We start from the raw sequence: 25,766 nt of genomic DNA on the forward strand, positions 1-25,766 counted from the left end.
AACTACAGTTCTCTGGATAGGAAACGTGACACAGAATGGATTCTTGAATGTGAAACAATGTATATTTCCTATAGTTCTTTTCCCCCAAGCTTTAATACGTTCTCAAGAGCCATTCACAGCAAGAATGAGAAGTACTGGAACTGACAAGGCTGAGGCGTATATGCAGTTCTCCTGATGTTTAGGTACTGATCTACCAGAGGGACATACTAAGCTTTGAGAAAGTGGTCTTCATCATTCATTGCATTAACCACCCTGAAGCCCCAGAGCTATGGCTGTGCAGAGGCACCACAGCATTCTCTGGAAAGTCAAACTCAGAACACAAGGCACACAGCAGCTCCGCAGAGCAAGGCAGTGGGGGCTGGTAATTGGGAGCTGCTTTACTAACTCATGGAGACATGAAGACCAGTTCAGACCAAGGGGAACTTCGAGATACCGATCCAGAGGTTTGTGTGTAGGGAAATTCAAGCAGGGAGGTTTGGAACTCCATTCTAATGATAGTTTTGCACAATTAATTTCCTCATTATGCCAAGAAAGCGCTCATAGCACTGCTTGACTCCTGATGCAGTGTGTGGGGCAGCCAGAATTCCCTGCTCCTGGCTCCCTGACAGAGCCAGTGGGCAATCCATAAGAGAATGCCCAGGCAGGGGATGCTTGTAAAGTACAAGGACTGTTATGGGGCCAGGGTGACCTCATTTAGAAAACAATACACCAGCAAGGATATGAAGGTTGGAAGCAGATCTGTAACTCTTTTATCCATCTTTGCAAACACATATATTTGTTTCCTTCCCTTCTTCCATATGAATCATCTCACATTAGCACTGAGGATGAAGAGTAGGATGGGCATCCATTTCTCCATCCCAAAGGGCAGCAGCAACACTTGTACTAAAAAAAGTTGTTGGATGCTACTTTGTTAGTGTTGGTCATATTGTATTTATGATCCCTATTGCAAAATGCTGGTGCTGTGCTTAGATCACTGTTTTTCTTTGCTAAAAATATCAACTAACAAAGTGAGTGGCAATTCCATCTTCTTTCCAACATAAAGGAAGCTGAGATAAATCTGATGGGGAAATTGTGTACTTTCATTCTGTAATCAGCCCATCATCTGACAAGGATTCATTCTTACATATCAACTTTCTGATGTGTCACTCTGGCCTGAAGACGTGCTGGCACTGTTGCTGTGCAGGGACTTCATGGAGGCCCACTTCTCTGCAAGATACAGAACGTGAACTCAAGCTCCAACTGAATCTCTTCTCCTGGGAGAAACAGTCTCACTTCAAGGGATAATTCAGAAAGGAGCAATCTTGACTAATAAAGAATAACTTAATTAACAGTCTATCTGTAATAGGACTCCTGATTCTTCACTTTTGCTTCTGTCTGATCCAAAAGCTGCGGTAAGCCATCTTGAGATCACTGAGCTTTTAATTCTTTTGACTCATTGCCTGCCATATTCACACAAACAATACTACGTTTGGGCATAAGCTTGACACCAAACGACATTTTCTTGTCTTCCTGATGCTTAACATTTTAGGGGTGAGAAGGAGCAGAAGCAGTCTACATTTCAGGTCCCAAAACACAAATCTGTCTGAACACTGCCAGCAGAATGCTTGGGGCTGAGCAAAGCCCTGGCCAGACAGGAGGGCTGGGCACGGCAGTTCTTCTGTGCCATGGGCCACAGTTCATACTTCAGGACAAGCAGTGCTGGATCCTGGAGCCTGGACCCCCCTTAACAGCCCTCCCAGTTACTCTGTGCCCAGTGTTTGTCCTGATCATGTCAGGAAAAGCATGAACACGCAATTACTTCTAATCCCAAAGCCCCTCTTGCTATAGTATAGTTTCTGTGCAATTGTTCTCAGTTTGAATACCACTTCCGCCCATTTTCACAGGCTGCAAAGCCCCCTCTGCATCCCCCCAAGATGATTTAATAAATACATAGCTGAAACAGCAATAGATGCAATAACATAAACGGTAATTTGTTAACAACTTACTTTGCCTCAAGAACATCATGTCTTTGAATTGAGGTGAATACAGACTTTACTAACACGGATTTCAGTTACAAGTAATTATTTATTTACTTAATATCCCAAGCAAAACATCGTGCTGATTTGTGTTCACTTTTAAGAAAACAGAACCTTTTCACTTTGGGAGCTTCAAGTCATTCCCAATGTTGTGACATTAACACCATCAGAAGCCACAGTGTGCTGATGCTGAGGGGGTCCTGAGCCCCCTCAGCTGTGTCCACAAAGTCACCTGCAAGTGTAACCAGAACAGTGAGTGCTGGGAGCCTGTGCAGTGAGATCTTGTTTTCAGCATCGAGGAGTAATTAAAAATGGTGTGGCCAGGATAAAAGGCAGTACCTGGGTAAGAAAAGGGAACAAACACAAGAAGCAGAAGTGCCAAGAATGGAAATTCCTTTAAGCAGAAATGTTGGTTTACTCTGTGATTGCTAAGCATGCGTTGCCCCAGAGTAATAAATGTCTTGGATTAAGTGACTTGGAGGAATTGGTTGCTCGGTAACAGGTAGCACGAGAAGGTGGGCTGAGGGCTGCAGAGGTGAAACAAGCCGTGCAATGCTTCCCTTCCCTGCACGCAGCCCCAGCAGCTGCACGGCCCCACAAGTGCCTCCCGCCTGGGCAGCACACGTAGGCCATGTATCAGAGGAAACTGCATTTCTGTGCTCTTGGGCAAGTGGTAAGGGTGGGGCTTCCCTGTGCTTACAGGCTAAGATAACAACTGGCTTTTCTTCCCCCCCCTTTTTAATTGTTCTTCTGAGGTTTCTATATAATCATTATTATCATCATAAATACAGACGTTACTCAGTTTCAGCCTGCCTTTCGGGTTTCCTCCCGTTCACCTCTGAGATATCTCTGTCTCTCTGGTCAGTTCTTTTGCACAGTCCCCTCTCCCTGACAGCAGGGACCTTGCTGACTTACAGCAAGGAGCCTCTGCCTGACAGACGCACAGCCCCAGTCACACATTCCTGCTGGACTTGCACATTGGAATTCACAGTTTTACATAATTGAAGTAAGCCGTATGTATTTCATATGCAGCTGGAAGAGGAGATAACTCCTCTGAGCTCCATTTACCAGGCAGCCTCTGTTAGGAAGACATTTTCCATGCTAGAAATGTTTACAGCTCCGCAGTCAGAGATAATCGATGACAGGCTGCTGCTGTCACGTACTGCCATGTCCACATCACGATGCTCCACAAGGCTGATGATCTTTTGATTCATTCTTTTGGGTGTCTTGTGGCTAAGTTTCACCTTCCTGTTGAGAAAACAGTAAGTTGAAAGGCCACATCCCACATCCCACAGGCTGTGCCCTTACTGCCATCCTCCTGTTACCAGCATGTGGGCCCTCTGCAGAAGGATGCAGGCAGGGCATTGCTCAGTGCCAACTCATCGCTCATGTCCTCAGTTGATGCATGCAATCCCTTCAACGTCTGCCCTATCATTTCTTGTTCCTCTGCTTCACACGTGGTCTTCTCCACTCAGACTTGTTCATTTTCAACACAAACCTCTGCATGTCATAATACATGCCATAAATTACTGCACAACAGGGAAAACCAATTACGGAGGGGCAGGAATACCTTGTTTTCATCTCCGTGATCTCCTGTGTACTGAAAAAGTGCTTTGGGCTAAATGAAACCAAATCTACCCGTATCAGTTCTAAACGCCCTGTGAACATAACTTCCAATTTTGTTTACAACATTCTAACTTCTCTAAGAGAAACAAAAGCAGTCCATGCTTATATCAAATCTAGCCCCCCTCGAGGTGCCTAGCGGAACACTGCCAGACTGCAGCTCCCTGTGAGCGCAGAGGCAGCAGGTGAGATCTTTTCTCCTGCAGCTGTAACAGCAGTACTTAACCACACACATTCACCAGCCCCAGGGGCTGTGAGCTGCTGGGCAGGCAGGCAGCTGGCCTGAACCAAAGCCTGGAATTGAGGTGTGTCTGCAAGAACAGTGTGAGAGGCCAGTGGTCCATGAAGAGACTGTATTGATGTGTGGCCTACTGATGGAACCTCTTGTAAAAATGTTCTTTTTCATGCTAAATTTGTTGACACGCCATGAAGATTCAAAATGTACTTGAGCAGTTAAACAGTAAAGTACTTGAGCAGTTAAACAGTAAAGTGAAGTTTGAAATCTTCATGGTGACATACCTAACTAGGATGCCTCGTACTTGGCTTCACCAAATCACTTTCTCAACTGATGCAACTAACAGCAATTATCCTTGCTGAAAGCATCAATACTGGTACAGACAGATGATGCGCAAACTTGATTACACAAAATTCTTTCATTTCCCGAGTGATTCCTGGCAGTGTCGGCTTACACTTTTGCCTGTCACAATGCCCAGTGAATACTTGTGCTGGCCGGTTAGTCTTTTACGAACGGATCAATTCGGCTCTGATAACTGGGTCACCCACGCTGCTGTTCACCTTGATAAGAGCCATGCAAAGTGTAAGCAGTGGGCTTTATCAGTAAATAAGGAGTACAGAAATAACGGCACTAAAAGGAAGAAATCCGACCGGCCCAAATCCATCAGGTTTTCCCTGCCAGCTCCGCCGGGAGCGGGGGGCGGCAGGGTGCGGGGCGAGCCGAGCAGCGCTCCCCGGCCGGGGCGGGAGCCCTCGGAGCGGCGGCTGCCGGCAGCGCGGAGCCCCGCTCCCCGAGCGGGGGAACCGCGTCCGCCAATGGCCGGGCAGAGCCCCCCCCTCCGCGGGAAGGGCCGGGCCGCGAGCGGGGCGGGCGGTGGGAGGGCTCCCGCGGCTGCTCATATAGCGCTGCCCGGGGCCGCCGGCGCTCGGAACGGCTCGGCGGTCGTGGCCGGGGCCAGAGGTGCGGAGTCGCCGTCCTTTCCCCGCGGGCTTCCGAAGAGCAACGGCAGCATGACTTCGGCGGCGGTGGAGATTTTGGGGCTGGGACTGGGCATCCTGGGCTGGGTGGGGGTGATCCTGGCCTGCGGGCTGCCCATGTGGCAGGTGTCAGCCTTCATCGACGTGAACATCGTGGTGGCGCAGACCATCTGGGAAGGGCTGTGGATGAACTGCGTGGTGCAGAGCACGGGGCAGATGCAGTGCAAGGTGTACGATTCCATCCTGGCGCTGCGGCCCGAGGTGCAGGCGGGCCGGGCGCTCACGGTCATCGTGGCGCTGCTGGGGCTGGTGGCGCTCATGGTGACCGTGGTGGGCGCGCAGTGCACCAACTGCATCCGGCCCGGCAAGATGAAGTCCCGCATCGTGATCGCCGGAGGGACCATCTACATCCTCTGCGGGATCCTGGTCCTCGTCCCGCTCTGCTGGTTCGCCAACATCGTCATCAGCGACTTCTACGACCCCTCCGTGCCGCCGTCCCAGAAGCGGGAGATGGGGGCCGCGCTGTACATCGGCTGGGCGGCCACGGCCCTGCTGCTGTTCGGGGGCTGCCTCATCTGCTGCTGCTCCTGCTCGCAGCGCGACGAGACCTCCTTCCCCGTCAAGTACTCGGCGCCGCGGCGGCCCACATCCAACGGCGAATACGACAAGAAGAACTACGTCTGAGCGGGGCCGCCCGCTCCGCCCGGCCGTGCGGGCACACGGACAGACGGCGCTGCCGCCCGGGAGCGACCGCGGTGAGCTCGGCCGACGGGCGCCGCGGCGCTGCCCATCCCGGAGCCCGCCCAGCCGCGGCACCACGGCGGCGACGGCCGCGGGCAGAGCGGCGTCCTGCCGGCCCGTCTCTCCGTCGGAGCGCCGCGTCGGGTCCTGATCCCGGCCCGGCCAGCGCTGCCCGGCCCGGCGGCGCCGCCGCGCTGCTGGAGCGGAGCCGGGAGTGGTGCGGAGCCGCTGGTGCCTCTCTGCGCGCTGCCGGGCCGTCGCGCGTTCCCGTCGGGGAGGAGACGCTTCCCTTCTTCGTTCTATCTCCTGCAAACCTGCAGCTGACTGACTTCTGCCATGGCTTTAACTGATTAAGGTTTCCCTTTCGTTCTTTGTGGGCAACTAAACTCGGGTTCCTATCTGAAAGACAACTCTAACCTTGGTCCTTAATCGTGCAGGCAAATAATCGGCTGGAGAAAGGCACGTCATTTTGTTCCATTGTTTTGGGCCCTCAAAGAAGCGCGCTGCTCTGTGCGCCTTTGAGACTTGAAAGTGATTTGAGATAGCTGCTGTTGCTTAGCAGAGAACAAAACCCATTATTGCAGGTTCTCCATCACTTCTTCGTCAGCCTTCTTCGTCAGCTTCTGTTCTTCTTGTACTTGAATATGAACTCATTGCACGTCGCCAGTTACTGGAGGACTAAATGCAGAGACCTGGGAGATATTTATGCCCCAGCTCCAGCAGGGCATCCTGCCGTGCCTCTCATCTCTACTACAGGGGACTGGAAACATAAACCTTTCCCTCCCTCCTGATGCTTAGGCTGTGAGAGGCTTCATGGCCTTCTTGCTGAGCACTGTTTGCTGCCAATTCTGAATCACATGTGCTCAGCTGGACATACACATGCTCGGCTCCCCACTGTAACTTTGGTAACATGACTTGCCTTAATTTAATTGATCGGGCAAATAAATTAAATGCTAGAGGACTTTCTCCAAATATCTCAACTGAGACCGTGCACTGCTGGGGAGGTGGGAGGTTATGCTCCTATGGCCCTCACAGCTCCTCCTGGTAGCGCTGCAGACTGAGAGGGAGATGCTCTGGGCAATGTAACTCACTTTCTGAGCTGTTAAACCTCACCACAGCCTGGGATATTAACACATACCTTTCCCACTAGAAAAACACAGAAAAAAAACAACCAAAACCAACAAAAGCGTCAGAGGGGTGATGCGGTGCTCTCACACAAATTGTCAGGAAGGTAAAACACCTTCCTTGTAGCATCAAGTCAGGACAGAATGCTGCTGCAGGCTGTGCAGCACTGTCCTGCCACGAGGAGCTCTGCCAACAGTGGGAGAGGAATTGTGCTGCGAGTCCTCAGAGCACAGCGCTGAGCCCTGGGCTCCCCACGGCCCCACAGCTCCGCTCTGACGCGTACAGTACAGATGATGCTCAGACATGCACAGGCTGACCGTTCCTGGGGGTTGTGACAGATTTACATCGACTGTTCTTGCTCTGCTTAGCAAACTTAAAACCCCAGCAGTGTCAGTCCATACATGGATCTGAGAGACTGAAACATTGATGTTGAATGCTGAGCACAAAATTTACCCTTACAAAGATAACTGCTTTTGTTTTTAAACACATTGCAGGGTCTGAACCACTCAGACAACAGAAAGCAGCGCAGTATGTCCGGGATCAGCTTTGCTCTACAGAGAGGTGCAGTTCTTATAAGTTATCAGCTAAATAAAACCTAAAATGTAGTTGTTATGATGGGATATGTAGTTTTGGTACAAGAATGAAATATGCCATATTTCATCAGTGCAACTTTTTAAAACAGTATAACCTTGTAAACTGTAAATGTATTTAAATGCATATATTCTGCAAGAAACCTACCAAAGTTGGCTATTATGGTTTGGTGCCTTTATTTGTTTTTTAAATGCTATTTTATTTGTATTTTAAATGCTACTGTCCTACTGTTCCTGTGACCCAGCCCCTACCTACAGCCATGTTACAACACCCTCAGCCCTCTGCTGTCGACTAAGAAGAGTCAATGGATATTAGCTTAAATACTGCAGGCTTCATTTAAAATTGATGCGATCTGCTAAAATAATGGCATTTGTCTCAAACAGAAGAATTACAAATAAGCCACACCCTGGCAATAGGCCTGCATGGGGCTCTACTTCCAAGCCTTCCGAAGTATTGCTGGATTCGGGCATGTGGTGGACAGCACTGCTATCTGCCAACCAAGCAGAATGGTATGCTGGGGGGTGGAGGACAGAAGCATGCACCTTCACATGGAATCTTTTTTAGCAAGCCAAAATTCTCGCTAGTTCCATGACATGGCAGGGCTGGGTCCACTGATAACCAAATCTGAACCAACTCCACAATCTGAGCTCACAGAAGAAGCCAGTGCTAACTGTGTATGTTCTAATAAACAAACCCTCATCTTGTCCAAAACGTAACTCGTTGCTGATGTGTCAAAATTCACAGAGGTCACAGGGTAGTGTCCAACAACATCTATTCAAAAGAATAATCATATTTTATATCATCCTTCAGTATACTTATGTACTGCATCACTTCACAAGAACAAAATGAACAACCACCCCAGTGGACGTTGCTACTGACATGACTGGCTTCAGGGAGCAAATTGGTTTCTTTTGCACTGTTTGTTTTCCGACAGCAAAGATCCCGAAGCTTAGGAAGTGAAAGCACTCAGGAGCAGGCCTGAACCTCAGCCCAGTGGAAATAAAGATCTATAGCATTTGTTTTTATTTTGTATTTATAATTTCACATAAAAATAAAAACATCTAAACCAACCCCCCAAAGGAGTCGCTCTTTATGAAAGGCAGGGGATAGTTTGGGCTCAGTAATGGGGAGGTGTCCACAGAGCTGCCTTCCCCTCTGCTGCTGGGGGCAGAGCTGGCTCAGCCTCAGGGAAATGGGAACTGCCCTTGTGCTGCAGTGGGCACCTCAGCCTCCACTGGAGCTCAGACAAAAGAGCGAGTGGCAGCGGTTGGCCCTGTGATGTGAGCACATTAGGAAGTGGACTGAGTCCCAACTACTTGGAGAGCAGCTCTAAGCATGAAACCCTTTAAGCTTTCAATTCCTACAAGTTGAAAATAGAAGGGGGAAAAAAAGCCCACTGCTGCTTGGATCGGGCCCAGCCCGACCCGATACCCTAAATCCTTTCCACCAACCATTTTTGTCAAGAAGTGCATTCAAGCTGGAGAAAAAGCATTTTCACAGTTGCATCAGAACAGAAGCTGTGAAAAAATGCCTGTTAAAGGAAACTGCAGAGACTAATTACTAGTGGGGGAATTTGCTGAAGTTACATGACTGCCAGGGAGGTCTTTCAATATTTTATGGATATTTTTGGCAAGATTTTTATGCTCTCTTGAACTAACTGTTGCTTTAAGAATGAAGAAAAAGTATCTTCAAAGACTTCATTTAGCAGCATTCTTGCCAGCTTGGTTGAGATTAACAAAAGCTCCTCACTACCCTCCTACTGCTATGCACACACTGGGCTGGAAGAAGGGTGTCTGCTGGCCTGGCCTTTGTCCTGCTAAATGGAACATTTCACAGTTATGGATTTGAAAGTAACCTCACTTCAGAGCCTGCAAATCTGGTTAGATCCTGTCTGTGTAAAGAGGGGAAATGCACCAGGCAGAGGGAAAAGGAAGTTCCATCAGTCAAGTTTGCTGCAGGATGTTTAAGGAAATGTTTCCTTTTCCTGCACAGAGATGTTTGTTGGGCATCTGCTCTTTGGAACAGGAATGAAACATTTTACTCTTGAGCGAAAAACCACCATAACTCCAGATTTGCATTTGTAAATCTATTCCTCAGTCAAATACTGTATGAGGTATTTACTCTTAATCCTTTGCCATCTTTCAAAGCACAAATGCAAATAAATAATCTCTTAAACCAACTTTCTTCAAACTGGGACCAATCCATACATCTGTAATGCTTGATAAGATTCCTGCCTAACAGAAGCCATAAGCTGCAACTAAGTGTCACATCTTTGCATATATTCAGCAATATATTCATGCAATATTCATAATCACAACATACCCACACAACACATCCTTTTTATTGTTGCTCTGTGTACTAAAAAAGAAAATAATTAAGTACTTGCTTGAGGATTCGTTTTTGTAAGTCCACCTTGTAACATACAGCAAATATTTCTGCTGCATTAGATCAGTCAGAATACAGCAGCTGAATCCTCTTTTCAAGTCAAACATTATATTTGTTTTACTTGTACACTAAGTGTGGAAGAAAAATGGTTCCCAAAGCAGAGCCTCAAGCAGGTCTCATAGCTCTATTTTGGAAGTAACAATGTTCTATTGTTCTTATCGTGATCAGACCTTTGTGTATATTTGTGTGTGTGACTCTGCTCCAGTCTGCTTCTTGTTGATTCTTTGCAGGAGGGAGCAGTCTGTCTAGAAAACCTCTTCTTTTTCGTACCACAGACTTCAGTTTCAAGAAAAGGACAGTTTCAACCACTGCGTCATTGATAAAACCTCCCATGGCAACAGCAAAGGCTTTGCAGTTGCTTGGTTACACGAGCCTTGCTTCACCTTTTCTTTTTCTTAAACACAAATTGAGACATTCTGCCATGAATCACTTTAACAGTGTCTTTTGTCTGTGGCATTTTTGGATTTTGTTTACAACTTCAAGCTTCCCCCTCCTTCCAGAGCTAACCACGTAGCTTCAACTCAAACTGTGGCACAGAGAGGTGACAAGTAGCATGGCTTCCCAGGAAGCACATGTGTTACATCTAAAGCATCTGCCCAAGGCTTGCACCAGTCTTCTCATCACATTTGATTCCAGCCGCAGCTCAGGCACTCTGACATTGTCCTGAGGTATGGCTTTTGAAACTGAAAAAATGCACTTTATTCCAAGACCAACAGAGTTGTCAGCATGAAATGGCAATTTCATGTTACTACAGGAAAGTAAATTAAGAGAAGACCTCCAACACCCAGGGCAGAACAGCAGTCTTCAAGTAGCTAGAAAACCAGGCAGAAACTAATTACATACAAAGATCTGCATCTCGTACTCCTATCCTCCTCAGAGCAGTTTAAATGGCAAAGGCCATTCATTGACCAGAGGTCCACTGCTGTCACAAGATATTCCATTCCCAAAGCCCAGCTGAGGTGTATTCACACCACTTGCTGTCTCTTTAGGACAAAATATGTATGGTTTAGACAGGCTTAAAGGGCCTTGGTGCTATTACAGATAGCAATAGAGGTGGATCTGTTCCCTGTGGCACCAAGTCCAGGGAGGATCTCTTCTGGTGGGCTCTCCAGGCTGTACCAGCCAGGCTGCCTGCATGGTGCAGGGAGGTGCTCTGGTATACACAAACAGAACAGATGAGTCAATCCAGTGTGTGTTTATTTACAGTGGAGGACAGAAGTAAATGCTTGCCTGTAAAACCCAGCTATTTTAAACAACAGATAACTCTCTCAAAAGTGATTCTGATCACAGAGGATCACAACTTGGCGAGTTTTGAATATCTCCAGAGAAGGAGACTCCACAGCCTCTCTGGCAACCTGTGCCAGTGCTCTGTCACTCTCACAGTAAGAAGATTTTCCTCATATTTAGATGGAACTCCTTGTGTTTCAGTTTGCAGCTGTTTCCTCTTATCCAGGCACCGAGCATCACCAAAAACAGCTTTGTTCCAGGTAAGCTGACGGAGGTCTGAGTATCACTGATCTCTGTCATATCCAGATACTCCAGTAATTAATCAAACTATACATAGGCACCTGTGAACTTTGTTCTCACTCTCAGACTCCAACTAGAATCAGTTCCACACTGCTACTTGGGCACAAGAGTTCACTCTGGAAAGAAAAATATCCCCTCTCGGACAAGAGCACGTGTGAAATCTCAAAGCAGCATGATTCGGTTTCAGTATAGCTTCACATATTTGAAGGAACAAGCAGAAAAACAACAATCACAATTCTTATCAGCTCTAACAAGTGCCTAGCACGGCAAAATTCTTGTTCTTTGTATATTTTTAGATTACCCTTCCAGTTGCAATGTTCTGTCTGTACTGCATATCTTTTGTTAGAATTAGGATATCTGTTGCAGCAGCCTGGATAACCTTTAGCCTGAGCTACAAAACCTTCTACAGTTTCCAATTATAACAGCAATCTTTCATTCTATAACACAAATAAACCAAAGTATTATCTCAACACAGAAGACTCACATGAATACCCAATGACTGCTGTATGATTTCACCATTTTTTTCTCTATCATTTCCTCCTATTATTTCACTAGAGATGACTGCCAAGATCCAGGCAACATAATACATTTCACCGTTTGTTTCTGAAATGGTTTACATCTACTTTATTTTTGTTACACTGTTGACATTTAACCATGTTGACATTTAACCATGTTGACATGCAAGACTGAAGGTTTTAAAATTTTGTATCTATTCTCAATTCCCTTATATTCTTATATATGATATGGAAGAGGAACTTCAACAGATCAAATAAGAGTAGCATTTCAGAGATAGGGAAATGGTTTCTCCAAAAGCACAATCTCGGACTGCTACCCCAGTATGGATCAAGCACCCTTTCAGGGAAAGTTAGTCCCATCGGGTGGTACAGCATGAAATGAGACAGCAAAGGCCTTGTTAAAACAGCTGCTCTGACCTAAAGACTGATGATTAGTGGTGGGAACAATCTCTTTGTCTCCTGCTCTTCTCACAAAATTAGTGATTTTGTTTGATTATTGTCTGCAAAATCTATCCCCAGCCTCGCAGAAGTTGCCCTTTGGTTCTTCACAGTGCTAGTACTGAATTCCACTGGTACACAGAAAACAAGTCTGCAGCAAAGGCAGGATGGGAAGAGATAAACAGCAGAATTTTTTTCCCAGAATACTTGCTCAAGTCTGAGCAATGCTACAAAATGGAAATGAGAACTTCAGATTTAGTAGCTGTTGCTACACAGGACTTGGCAGTACAAAGTAAAAGGACAAACAGCAATCCTTCTGAACCAAAACTACTTAGACCAACCTGGCCAGGTCTGATATTACATTTTGTCCTTTCAATAATGAAGGGGTAGGGATTGGCACATCAGACACACATATGTTCCAGGTATGTCAACAACCCTGAAAGTACCAAAAAAACACCGAGATGGACAAAGCTGCAGAGAAGTCTCCAAAGAGAGCCAGAGTACAACATCTCAGAAAAGAGTGAGCAATAAGCAAAGAATGTACAAAGGATGAAACTCATTGGAACATATTGCAGAGATCCTTTCTGAAGCAGCAAGGTGAGAACAAGCAGGCATCAAACCAATGGAGCATGCAACTCTCTAGCAACTTCAGCAGGTTTGAATGGGAGCTGCAGTGAGATTGTCACTGTCCAGCAGCCGAGAGCCCCTCCTGTGCACTGGACTCATGGTAAGCAGCAGACGGGCTGGAGAGACTGAGCTGGGTGAGAAAAACAAGCAGTGGTTTTCTTTGCATAACCACTGTCTTGCTGCACCATACAGTGGCACAAGCAAGGCAGGATGCAGAGGATTTAAGTTGCCATCAAACGTCATCCTTTGATCTTGCAAATGAGTTTGAATCAAACAGAAGGGTCTTAACTCAGATGAGTAAAGAGAAAAAGAAAAGATATTGAAAGTGCTTCCATGAGCAAAGGTGGGTAAGATGCTACCACACATGTAAGTACTAAACTTCTCCTGGAGGTGTTACTGGGAAGACAGACAGCACATACTGATAAGTGGTTAACAGAAATAGGAAGGCAAACAAATGAACATACTCAGAGCAGATAAAATTAGAGCTCAACTTAAAATGTAGAACTAAAACCAGACTGTTTCAGTGGCCAAAAATTTCTCAAACAGAAGGTAAAATAGGGAGATTTTTAACAAACAGACTAGAAAATAGCATGTATAATTCTATACATGACATTGTCAGCGCTCTGGACAGCTGGAGGGCTAAGATGCATCTCAGCAACAGACAAGTTTTTTTGACCTAAAAACAAAAGGATGTAATTAATAAGTGATAGGACATTGGATTAAAAAAAAAAACAGCGTAAGTTGCTGTAAGTAGATTGCAACTGACACACTTGGTACTGCTCACTCTTACTTATTCACCTAACATAATCACTGATAAAATTTGTTATTACTACTTCATCTGCAATATTAATATCCTTTGGGATCTCCCTTTTCACTTGAATCAGAGGCACTCTTTCTAACATCCCTGCTGCTGAAGGGAAAAGGTGAGGAGGAAATGAAAACAGTTCAAAATTAAATGAAAGACAACAAAAATGTGCTGAATAACAAAAAATGAGAGGTCATCACATTTTTTTCCTAAGGGCTGTAATCAGGGGAGGAGGAGGTGTGGCAATTTTTATGTAATTTCTGGCAAGTCAGTGCAGTACTCTTGGAACCATATCGCCTCTTTGAAAGGTTAGGACAAGAAATCTTTTCTGAAAAAGAAACACTTGCTGGTTATTTGGAGACAGCAGAAACATACATTGAGGCTAATCAGAATGGGACTTTGGCCAATAACGTGAACAATATTTAGATTTACCAGTGAGAAGTCTACATAGAGAAGGATTGAGTTAAAAGAGTTTAGCAGATAATAGGAGAAAAAAAGACAAGTGATGAACACAAACAATGCTGGCATCAGTTTCTAAGGATTCCAAAAATAAATTGCTCTTCCAAACAGATCTTTTTCCTCCTATCATCCCTTTATGCAAAGAAGAGGTGAGAACTCTAGTGCTGGCTTTATAGGCCCCTGTGCAGCTGTGCTACATTTCATTCCCCCTTTTGTTACAGAGACAGTTCAGTGGGACATGCTCCTGTATCCTATTTCCTTTCCTTCGTTATTCACAGCAGAACCTTTCACTTAGCATTTCTAATAGCACCATGTAGTGCTGTCGTTTCAGGAAATGCCTGGCTGTATTCACTGCTAAATCAAGAAGGAGTCATGCTGGTAATTCAGGGAACACCTCATCAGAAGAAAAAAGGCAATTGCTGCTGAGCTATTGTTTTCCATTTCATTTCACACACTCAAAAGAGCTCTGATGACCACCCAGTGGGTGCCCCGAAACACAGATTTCAAGACACCTTCCTGAGCTAGAAAGGCAAGCCGGATTTACTGCTCACCCTCTATTGTTACTCACTCTTTTCCTGTTAGTCTTTATTTTCTATTTTTGTATTTCACCCTGTCATTTTCAGTCTTTTTTCAGGTTCTCTTCTCAGTTTTGTACGCAGCAGTTGGAAAGCTTCCCTTTGACATGCCCAGAGAGTTTGCTAAAGGGAATTCTACAATAGAAGCCAGCAGGACTGAGTCAGAATTCAACAGCTTTAGCAAGGAGAAAGTCTCTCACAGAGGATATGTTCATTAAGTTATTGTTCTAACTACTCCATCCTTAACACTGCTATTGGCTATTCTACTTACATAGCTACACTGCAAGTGGAACCAGCTGAAACAATACTCTCCCCCCATCTTCATGTTCATGAAGCAGCACACGCTGGCTTTGCAAAGCAGGTAACCGTATACCTACTCCTATGCATGAGCAAATACTGCTTCGATGAGTGTGAACAAACAACAAAATAAAAAGAAACTTAAATGCTTACCTTGAGGGAGATTTAGACTGCTAGTAGGAAGAATGGGAGGCAGCTTAACTTAACATTAGAAACAGGTAACACACAGATAGCAATAACTCATGAGAGCAGAGAGAACAAGCAGGTGGCAAGGAAAAGTGCATTATTTGATACGGGTTTTTTCTTTCTCAGTCTGTCTCAGTTTGAGAACATTTCCTTCCCTTGAATGACACATCCAGGAAATTCCAAACAGGTATTAAAAGCATTGTGCTTGGTTTTTCAAAACTCAAGGCTAGCGCTGTCCAGAAATGGCACAGTGCTGAGAGCATACACTTGTAGAGTGTCATTAAAACTAAAGGGTAATGAATACTGACTGCTGTAAACAAAGAACTTTCTACTTTTTATAACAAAATCCAGTAAGTCTTATGTCACGTGAAAAAATGAAAGTAAAAAGTGACAGATGCTGCCTTTACAGGCCTAAACCCCCCTATGCAGGATACCACTATTGACATTAGGTCCTGAGACCTGGCCTAGCAATATAGTTACCTGAATCCTCAGTTCCTCACAAGATCAAACCTGGATGTTGACTTAACCTAGAAGCAAGGAGCATCTAAGTGGGGCAATCAAACACAGACAGTATAAATGAATAACATTCATAACCATTTAGGAGACAATTATTCTAAACTACACGCTATAAAATACCAAACTTCCTATTTGAAGTGTCAAGTTGCAGAACTATATTACAGCACAAGTTTTGCAATAGTTAAGGTCAAGATCCTGTTTCCATTAATCAACTTTTTAAAGTAGGCTAAGATTTACAGGACCCCCTGAGTAGCCTGGAGAGCAGACTGGCATCACAAGACCGCAGGGAAATAGTTTTGTGTTGTTTCTACAACAGTAGTTGTAGAAGAAAATATTGATTCACTGAGGGATAGAGAGAAGTGGAGAAGTTGCACTATTCTGCCATCATGACAGCAATGGAAATCAGAATTGAGCCCTAACTGAATTTCTTATTGATAATTCGGGGAGAGGAACACAGTGGGGTTCCATGAAGGTCATCTCAGACCTCAGCACAGTGAACAGCAGCATGCGCTGGTGTTGGTATGTTTTGCATGCATAGTACACATCCTTTCAAAGACCAAGAATTCCGTTCTTTACCATCACTTTAGAGCTTTGTCCTGCAACATACCACTGCAATGCCCTGACCTCTTCACAGGGACCTGTTTCTGACAATTGAAATAGCAGATACAAAATAGCAGTATCTTAAAAGCACGAAGTTTCTCACCGACATCCTTCAAAGCAGATGAACTAAAAATATGCACAAAGCAGGTAAGCATAATAAGGTAACTCACTAATTCCTAATAATAAAACAGTGTTCAGTAAACCAGCTAAGACACTATTTCAAAAATACAGATCAAGTCCAGTTCCATTAAAAAGACAGATCTGACCAATTCCATTAAAATGTAAAGTCCTGCTTATTTCCCACTTTCCTGAAATATTTAACAGCTTCATTCGCCTGAAGGAGATTTTCCCAAGGCACAAAAGGGAGTTGTAGCCCACTATCCATTTCCATTTGTTCTAATCTGTATCAATTTGAAAATGAATCTCCTTGGACCCAGAAGTAATTGTTCCTTCCAGTTCTGCCATGCATACCACACTAAGTGAATATTTTGAAATTCAACAATCCCTTATAAAGAACAGTAGCTTTAAATATTTAGGCAGTCACTAACAGCAAATCACTGCCATATGACAACATAACCTGACAAATGTTTCTGCAATCCTGGTACTCGAATCCTGAATTACAATGATGATCACAAAGGCATTTAAAACACTATTTTACTTGGCCATTCCTTATAGGCTAGCAATCTAGCTAGACCTTCAGATCACACAAGGGAGAATCATTAATGGCATACTTATTTCAAGGAGCCCTTTGGTGACTTCCAGTAAATAAAAGCACAAAGAGCTGAATGTCCCTGTGAATTCTTTCCAATCCAATGCAGGTGCCTCCAATTTTCCACTGACATGGTACAAATGAATGATTAAATGAAAGTAAATTCCACTGAGCCAAACAGTGGAAAGAGACACCAACACCACGAGGACTGAAAAAACTGACATGCTGTATAGGTGAAAAGAGGTAACTGAGTACTTTACACAGTTAAAAAGACAGCACCTCTTTCTGTAAGGGAACATTAGCTTTTTTTCAAGGAACAGGAAGGTATTATTTCAATTAAAACTGTTTTTGAAAAGAAAACAGAAGACTCAGAATATCATAGTACTTGTCTAATACAGATAACCTAGTTAACATCAAGGAATACCCAGAGAAATCACTTACAGTTCTTAAGTCACAAAGCTGTTTGACTTTGGAGACATCTGTAATTGAGTTAGGGAAAGAAAAACAAACCTAGACTTAATAAAATAGACCCGAATCCAGAAAATGAATGAGCTATGCTGTGACTTCACTTGCATGTACATCTTACCCTGGTTAATACATGAGGTATGCTCAGGCTTGCTCATAAATTTCTGTGTGGAATCTTTCCATAGAGAACTTGATTTTCATTCCAGCCTAAGGAAGTCTTCTGAGCCGTTAGTTAGTTCATTACATACAGCACTGACTGATAAATGTTTGTGATACCAAATTACTCAATTTGTTTAGCATCATCTCTCTTAAGGTCTAGGTATGTTGTCCCAGAATATCACTGAATAACATACAAAAAGTACCAAATGTCAGAGTAGCTACACAGTAGGCACTACTGAGAAAACTGAAATTATTTTTTCCATACTACAGCAATGATTGGGAAACCTACATTCCCAGGACAATCATGAAGTTGTGTGTAATTGAATAAAAGATCTCTTGCCTACTTTGAATGTCCTTGACCTTTGATTTGCTTCTCTAATTCTGCCACCAATAAAAGGGAAAAAAACTAAAGCCAAATGCTTGAAGAGAATGAGAATAGTTTGAAATTAAAGCTCACATCATTCTCTTCCCCTTGTGTTTTGTAATATTTCCTGCTAAGAAAGCGTTTATAACTCAGACACTTGTGCATAGAGGTGGCACTGTACTTAGAGCTCCATCCTGGGCAGCATTTTTTCCTTAGTCCTTGAATCCAATCCAAAGGGAACTTTCAGTACCACCTTGAAGCCAACAATGGTACATGAGAGCCAAGAGAGACTTTAATTTTTCCATGTAAAGAAACAAACAATTCACTGTTTTCTTTCCCTTCAACAAGCCAGACTTTTCTGTCAGGCTTCCTGGGATTTCTCTACCTATGGAGCTGGGAAGCTGGATGTGAGCCAGCACTGTGCCCTTGCAGTAAAGAAAGCCAACCATACCCTGGGTTGCATCCAAAGCAGTGCAGCCAGCAGGGCAAAGGAGGTGCTCCTGCCCCTCTGCTGTGGCCTCACATGGAGTACAGCGTCCAGATATGGAGTCCACAGTGCAGGAGACATAGACCTGTTGGAGTGCATCCAGAGGAGGGCTACAGATGTGATCCATGGGATGGAACACCTCTCCTAGTAGGACAGGCTGAGACAGCTGAGGCTGTGGAGCCTGAAGAAAAGAAGGCTGCAAGGTAACCTGAAAGCAGCTTGTCAGTACCTAAAGGGGAGCTACAGGAGAGAAGGGGACAGACTCTTGAGTAGGGTCTGTGGTGATAGAACCAGGGGAAATGGTTTCCAGCTCAAAGAGGGTAGATTTAGGTCAGACATCATTACACTCCTAATGAGTCTTGTGCACCTGCATCTCAAATACTGCCTGCAGTTTTTCTTCTGGTCTGTCTGACAATTACTTAAAGCAGTGCAACAATAATCAGGATGCCAGAACAGCTGCAGCAAAAGGAAGAAATAGGCTGTCATGATTCAAGACTGGGAAGAGATAACTGTGGAGAACACAGAAGAGGTTTATGAAATGATGACTGCACAGAGGAAACAGGCAAAGACTGTAAAGCATCAAAAAAGCCACCAATTGGCAAGACTGCATGTCTGCTCCCTACACAATATTACACAGATTAAAACAAGAATTAGGGAGGAAGTCATCCCAGTTTGCAGATAACTACTGACAGGTACCAAATACTCAGAAACCACATCTGGATCAGGATGTCCTTGAGGAGGGCTGTGAGAGTCTTTGTGCTTGTATGCGGAAGGAAGTATCATGCTATTTCTTTGTTCCCTAGCATCTGCTTTTGACATCAGACAGGTCAAAATTCTGATTAAGTGTCCTTCTGGCTTCCCCCCATGGCTACATTTATGTTTAAGGTGGTACAAACCTAGTACTTCATTCATACAAGAAAGCTGCAGTACTTTTTCCTATTTTTCTTAAGAGCAGTATAGAAAGTAAGAATTAATTTTCACCACTACACAACCTTAACAGTGGTAAGTACAAGACTGCTAACTCCCTGTGATTCTTGGGAAAGGGGATACACTTCAATTCCAATCAAATGAGGTCCTTACTGTGCCATCTCAATTATGTCTAAGTGGTCATGAATCACTGGGCAAGAACAGCACAATTTAGTCAGCTTAACGTACTTCGGTACGTTTAATTCCCTTAAAACACCAAACTTTTTAAAGGATAATTTTGTTGTTCTCTAAAATAGAGCAGGAGCCAAAGAAATAATCTAAAGCATTGATTTTTACAGCAAACACACTGGAGGAAAAAGAGTTACTGCAGCTCAAATATAATCCTTAGGGAATGTTTCTGTTTGCATTCAGACATGGAATGCCACCATACATCTAAAGTGGGTAAGCCGATTTCTTAGTGCTTTAACTATTTCTTTTAAAATGACATGTCAGAGCCACATTTTCTATTTGGACGAATAAATCAAATGCATAATAATCTCTTCATGAAGAGATGTTAAGAATTCTTGGCATGGAACCTCTTTCCAACACTTAACTGTTAGAAGCGACCACTGAACCAGTCAGCAGCACTTCATTGAGCCATTCGAGCCGCCTCGCTGCTGAACGGGGCTGCTTTTCTGTGGGTGCAAGGGGGGTTCAGAAAGTTGGATCTTCCTGTACAGTGACTTTCTAAATAAACAGTATTAGCACGTTCATTTACAAATTCTACAGCATAGAATGAGCTACGTAAGAAGTGTCTGACACTACTTCACGTATTCTAAAATGCGACATGCAGATTTTTTATCTATTGACATATTCCGATTTCCACACAGATGTAACTATTTTCTTTTCACATAGCAGTCAGTATTCCTGACCAATTTTTGGCCTGGATCAGTTCAACGGCTAATCAATTCTAAAACAACTTTGGGAAAGCTAGAACCCTAAAAACCAAAAGCAGGAAATAACCCAACAATCAATAAAGGAGGCACAAGGGAAGCTTCTGCCCCATTTAATATATCCACAACTTCAAGTATGTACACTACACCAGTCGGAGGTGAAAGAACCTGCCAGTTCAACCACACATCTCAGCATTATAACTAGCTCCCATTTCTCATCCTCCCAGCACAACACAATGTGCTTATACTAAAGGGCTAATCTGCCTGAAAACTTGTGCACAACAGCTGCCTACTGACACACACCCACACAACCTCCTTCTTTATTCATTCTGATAATACCTAATTAACAGAATGGCAGGAAAAATGCTAGCAGTAGGAAACAAACATGCCTCGACAGGGGAATGAAGCAGAATACACAAAGCTCCAAGAGAGAGAGAGGGGAATACAACAGCAAATGAGAATTGGTAAGGTAAGAGGAAGGGATTCACACAAAACTTGTAATGATGGTAGAGAAAACAAACTATCAGCAATAGCGAAATCTCAAATAAGAAAACAGTGGTAATTTGCTAAGATAGCCACCAGTCACAGAACTGTGCCATGTATCAAATGCACAGCACTAAAACTTATGAAGCACAACTTCCCATTATCACAAGTTGGCACAAAGATTTGGTTGTTCAGATACAAAGACAGCATTAAAGAACGACTTCTGTTTGGATAAAAATATATTGTTTAATTCGTTTTCCACTGGCTACATCTAGATCACAGTTGGTATTAAATTAACTTGTAATAAAAATCTGTACCAAGTACAATGTAATGCTATATACTCTTTACATATCCATTATAATACACTGATAATATTGAGATCATACAGAATTCAAGCAACCATTGCAGGAATAAAAAGAATTCCAAACATATACATACTCATATACATACTCATGTACCCAATGTACAGCAATGTACAGCACCTAAAATGAAATGGGACCACTGTTACGGAGCTGAAGAAATCTAGCCTGACAGTTATAACACCAAGCCCACACACAGTTATCATACTGGTTTAGATTCTTCCCAGGAAAATTACTGCCAAAGCTAGTCTACAAGTGACAATACAGCATCACTATGCATGACTAAGAATGCTTTGCTGGCACTGAAATTCCATAGATTGTGTCTGGTAACTGGCAGTTTCTTAGTACATGGATTTTAAATCCCTGAAGTCTTAAAACTTGCCTCACAAAACAGCTATTTCAACCAAAGTACAAGGCTTCAACCTGACAGCACCTAAAAAGATTTTCATTACAAGTTTTCAAGAAGTTATTTTAAAAATGATTTTAAAACACTCAAGGTAGTTTTAAAAGAACATTTAAATATGGAACTTATTTAAAACCTATTTTTGCTATTAGCCCACAGCTCAATATCAAAGGAACACATCTACTAATAAAAGCAGATTTGACAAACAGAAACGCCATGTACAAATTCTCCTGTTCGAGGCATTTTGCCTTTAGAAGGATTGAGTCCTTACAAAGAAGCAGTATCCAATATCTGTGTGCTCAGGTTTGAAATCCTTTAGCCTCTTAAGCACAAAACCAGAAGTCCAGGCCTGTATCGGAACATTTCAGATAAAGTAAGATGACATAATTGCAGCACTATGAAGTCTGGAACATCTGAAACAACTTCAGAGCATCTGATCCTCAGCTTCCAGCACAAGGAACCAAAAAGCACCACTGCGTAACAGGGCAGAGGACAATCTGAAACAATCTGTAGTCAAAGCATAAAGAAACAAATAGGTGTAGGAATTGCAGAAGCCATGAATGGCAATGCTACCTAACAAACAACTGCAGTTATTGATTCACTGTTCCAAACTTCTGAGCGAACAGAAAGAAATTACAGTGTTAATATCCAATAGGTTAATTTCCATTTGGTTAGGCCTGTGAACATACATTCACACGCTCTTGTCAAAAGCTTCATCTTACTCCCTTGCTTTTGTACATGCAGCATAAAGATAACTGGGATTAAATCACATGTGAATACTGAAGATCAAACCTCCATGTCTAGATAGGACAGGAGGGAAGGAGTCAGGAGGTACTTTAGACAATCTTACAGGCTGTTCTGAGCAAATGTCACAAAACAGTTTAATCTCTAAAAAGCCCACCCCTGTGGAATCAGCACAAACCAGTGAAAATAGTTCATAACTAAAAAACATCAAGTATTTGAAAACAGTTGCAACAGTCTCATCAAGTAGGCAGTAAAATTCGTCTTGTCCTAAAATAGCTTTAAGACGGACTTTGAACAAGTGCGAAGCAAAAAGTCACAACTACAAATAAAATCTTAAATCCAGATAAAAACTACACACTAACATAACGTATAACTCAAACATAGTAAACAAAAGCAAACAAAACCAACACGTCCCAAACAAATAACAAACCACTTTAACTTCAAAGCCAAGAATGGCACTCCTATGACCAAGATTCTGCCCTGAGCTCAAGAAAGCTATCATAACTGAAAGAAGAAAAAAAGTCAGCAATGGACTGCCAATCACAACTACCTCCATTTCCTTTCACAATGTAAACAGCTGCTCCTTCTACAAATGAAATTGAAAAGCCACAAACAGCTAGAATAATGAAAAGCTTAGAAATTATGAAATTTAAATGTCTCAAAAGAAAAAAAAATCTTTTCATGCATTGTCTGCCTCTTCTCCAAAAGAAAATCAATCTTCTCTGTAAGAAACCCTTACCTTCAATATTTATTTTCCCTGGAAATTGCTGCATTTTGTTAGAACATTCTACAGATAATACATGAATGTCATTTGATTACTAACTTGAACTGTAATAAATTTCTGAATTAATCCTTTTTGCACTGTCTTACCATTAGGACAAGAGAGAAATGAGTGCATCCAAAAATTTGCTCCTGTCTTCTGTTTTCAATTCAATTACTAAAATACAAAATACTTCGTTATGTGATGCAAATAACTGAAAGACGTGTCAGGTGTCATACAAAGAATGTTGATTCCTAGTATAGTTATTTATATTCCTAGCCAGCCTTAAGAAAGAAAAAGAGAAACTATTTGTTTGGGCAAAATGCAACATGCATTGTCTATTCCAGCAAACTCACATTTCTAGGCGCTCACTACAGGGTACAGCCACTAAGTTTTAAACCTAGGAGTTTGTTTTATGCTCGATGTGCAAACATAATCAAAGAGTGTAGAGTTAAAAACCGCCTCCTTTAAAAGCACACACAAAGCTGGGAAAAATCTCACTGCATTAATGTTTTGTTTTTCAAAGAGTCAATATAGAATAAACCTTGTAACATCAATACCTTATTGGCTTGGCTGCTAAATACAAAAATTCTCACAGATATCCTCATAGATTGTAAATGAAGTATATATATGAAAATCATTACTCTGTGCAATTTTTAGATAAGCAAGCCCCAAAATGATAAGCAAACTTCTGTACCAGACAAGACTTAAAAAACAGAGAAGAAAAAAGATCAGCAAACTAAGATGCAGTTTGTATTCATACTAGATTCAGGAATAGTGTTATCATGTATGCACACTCGACGTTTGCATTTAAGACATACAGAAATGAGTAAATGGTCTACACTCATTATACTTGGAGTCTGTGTGAACACTGACCCCTAAAGGAATAAAGGTGAATGAATTATGTGAAATGAAAATGGCATTACTCACTGGACATGTCAAAATGGTTGTGTAAAGTCCTGGAATTGGTACTGTCAGCAGCTTTCTCAAACGCTCTTCCAAAAAAGCTGCAAGACGAAAAATGAAGTTAGTCACGTGTTAGAAGGTACCATCCACTAAGAGATATAGCTCTCTTTTAAGATAAATACATAAATAGTTAAGATAGAGGAAAAAAATGTACAAGGAAACGGGGAACACATATATCCTCTCTAAGTACCTCATGTATACCATAAGCAAAAGTATCTTTTAGGAAGGACGCAGGTCAAGTCAATACATACAGTGTTAAGTAGGTACAGGAAAGATGTAGCTGTTTCAGAGACAGGAAAAGCGTATGGATACCTTCAGTAAGAACTTTCAAACAACATTCTTACTTCTTTTTGTCAGAGCTTTCTGTCTCTGGAGGAATCCCCACCATGATCACAGTTCCCTGTTCAACATCCATTGGTGCAGCCATTATCAGTGGCAGTAATTTGCAGCGCTTGTTTTTTGTCTGGAAATCAGAAAGGTTCTTTGTGCTAAGAAGTTTCCCAGGAACAGAATTCATAACGGTGCTAAAATTATTCAAACAATCAGCAGAAAAACTTTTAAGATGATATGAAAACATTTTAGTCATTAACTGTAAGTATCCAGCAGAACAATAACTGCTACATAGGCCAAAAGTTACATTAAACCTGATTTACTTACAGAGCAAACGAAGGATTTGAGCAAGTATTTACTAAGCAGGCACAGAGATATTGGTTTAGAAAACAGTTTCACATCTGGTGTACCCTAGGAAAACAAGAATTATTTCAATTACAACACAAGATGATTAATTCCATTCATTGATATAAATTTTGATATCTACTGACAAAGCTAAAAGCTTTGCATCGTTCAAAGTACACTAAGAACCATTACGGCAAAGGAATTTGACATCTCCTACTTTACCTGGTGACCAAGCTCTCTCCTTTGAGAAAACGGATTCTTTCTTTGTGAATTACAGAGCAGATGTCAATACTGACCCATGAGAGACAGTATAGTATAGATAGAGCCTTTCTGACTTTCTGTTGGCATCATTATTATTCAGCCAACAGTTAGGAAAACAGCGCTATTCAAATCAGAAAAGACAAAATATGACACTGAAATATGAGATGGTAGAAAAATAGAATTCTGACCTCCATGAGAGAGCAATAAAGAAAAGGCCCTTGGGAAATAACAAGGTTGGTGCAAATGCAGCTGGCTACTGTCTGCTGAATGGCACGTAACTGCTTTTTGGCTAGGTCCAGCCCTTGGTGCAGTTTGTCCAGGTTACCTCTGCAAAAGACAGAAGAAAAAATAAATGCCTTTATATAGAAATGTAAAGCTTTTCCATGCATAAGTGGGACATTTCTAAATCCCTGTGGATAATTTTTCTTTTATCTCTTATGAAGCATCAATGCATCTTTTAGATATTTAACCCACATTCCCTAAATAAAATTGTAAAAGAACAATGAGAATTTTTTGTACCTGGAGAGACTGTCCAAAGCTTTAATGAAATTAGTTGTTTCAGGCCCCTCTTTCTCTATGCTCTCCATGAGAGAAGCTGTGGCATAAACAATATCACTTGCTAAGAACTTGTTCTTAAAGCCAAAGTGAATGCTGAAGGTCTGAACTCTTAAATCCCTCATTCTGTAAAATGAGATAAAAATAATCAATGTTTTCAGCTGGTCATCATTAATAACATTATCTCTTTGGTGTGTTAATGTTAAGAACATGAAGATTA

At 42.6% G+C, this 25,766-nt stretch overlaps 2 protein-coding genes across 5 annotated transcripts in view; one reads left to right on the plus strand and one right to left on the minus strand.

Annotated features, from left to right (window-relative positions):
- Positions 1-1,967: 1,967 nt before the first annotated feature.
- The window catches only part of CDC45 (cell division cycle 45), a 31,802-nt gene continuing 8,003 nt past the window's right edge, over positions 1,968-25,766 (minus strand). The window contains exons 13-19 of one of the 4 annotated variants that reach the window (XM_090120883.1): positions 25,511-25,672; positions 25,180-25,318; positions 24,713-24,796; positions 24,400-24,518; positions 24,020-24,096; positions 23,200-23,266; positions 1,968-3,263 (exon numbers count right to left, since the gene is read on the minus strand). In XM_090120883.1, the coding sequence (XP_089977009.1) occupies positions 23,202-23,266; positions 24,020-24,096; positions 24,400-24,518; positions 24,713-24,796; positions 25,180-25,318; positions 25,511-25,672 (646 nt within the window). In that variant the 3' untranslated portion in view covers positions 1,968-3,263; positions 23,200-23,201. Of the gene's footprint in view, positions 3,264-20,272; positions 22,093-23,199; positions 23,267-24,019; positions 24,097-24,399; positions 24,519-24,712; positions 24,797-25,179; positions 25,319-25,510; positions 25,673-25,766 lie in introns of those variants that run through there. The other 3 variants (XM_031592824.2, XM_031592825.2, XM_090120882.1) reach the window with 3 other exon arrangements.
- On the plus strand, positions 4,780-8,377 carry CLDN5 (claudin 5). Its single transcript, XM_031592829.2, has one exon. It carries the CDS (start codon positions 4,884-4,886, stop codon positions 5,532-5,534), a length of 651 nt encoding a protein of 216 aa, XP_031448689.1. The 5' UTR covers positions 4,780-4,883; the 3' UTR covers positions 5,535-8,377.

This window comes from Phasianus colchicus, chromosome 18 (assembly GCF_987193195.1).
Source record: "Phasianus colchicus chromosome 18, bPhaCol1.hap1.1, whole genome shotgun sequence".
Taxonomy (NCBI): domain Eukaryota; kingdom Metazoa; phylum Chordata; class Aves; order Galliformes; family Phasianidae; genus Phasianus; species Phasianus colchicus.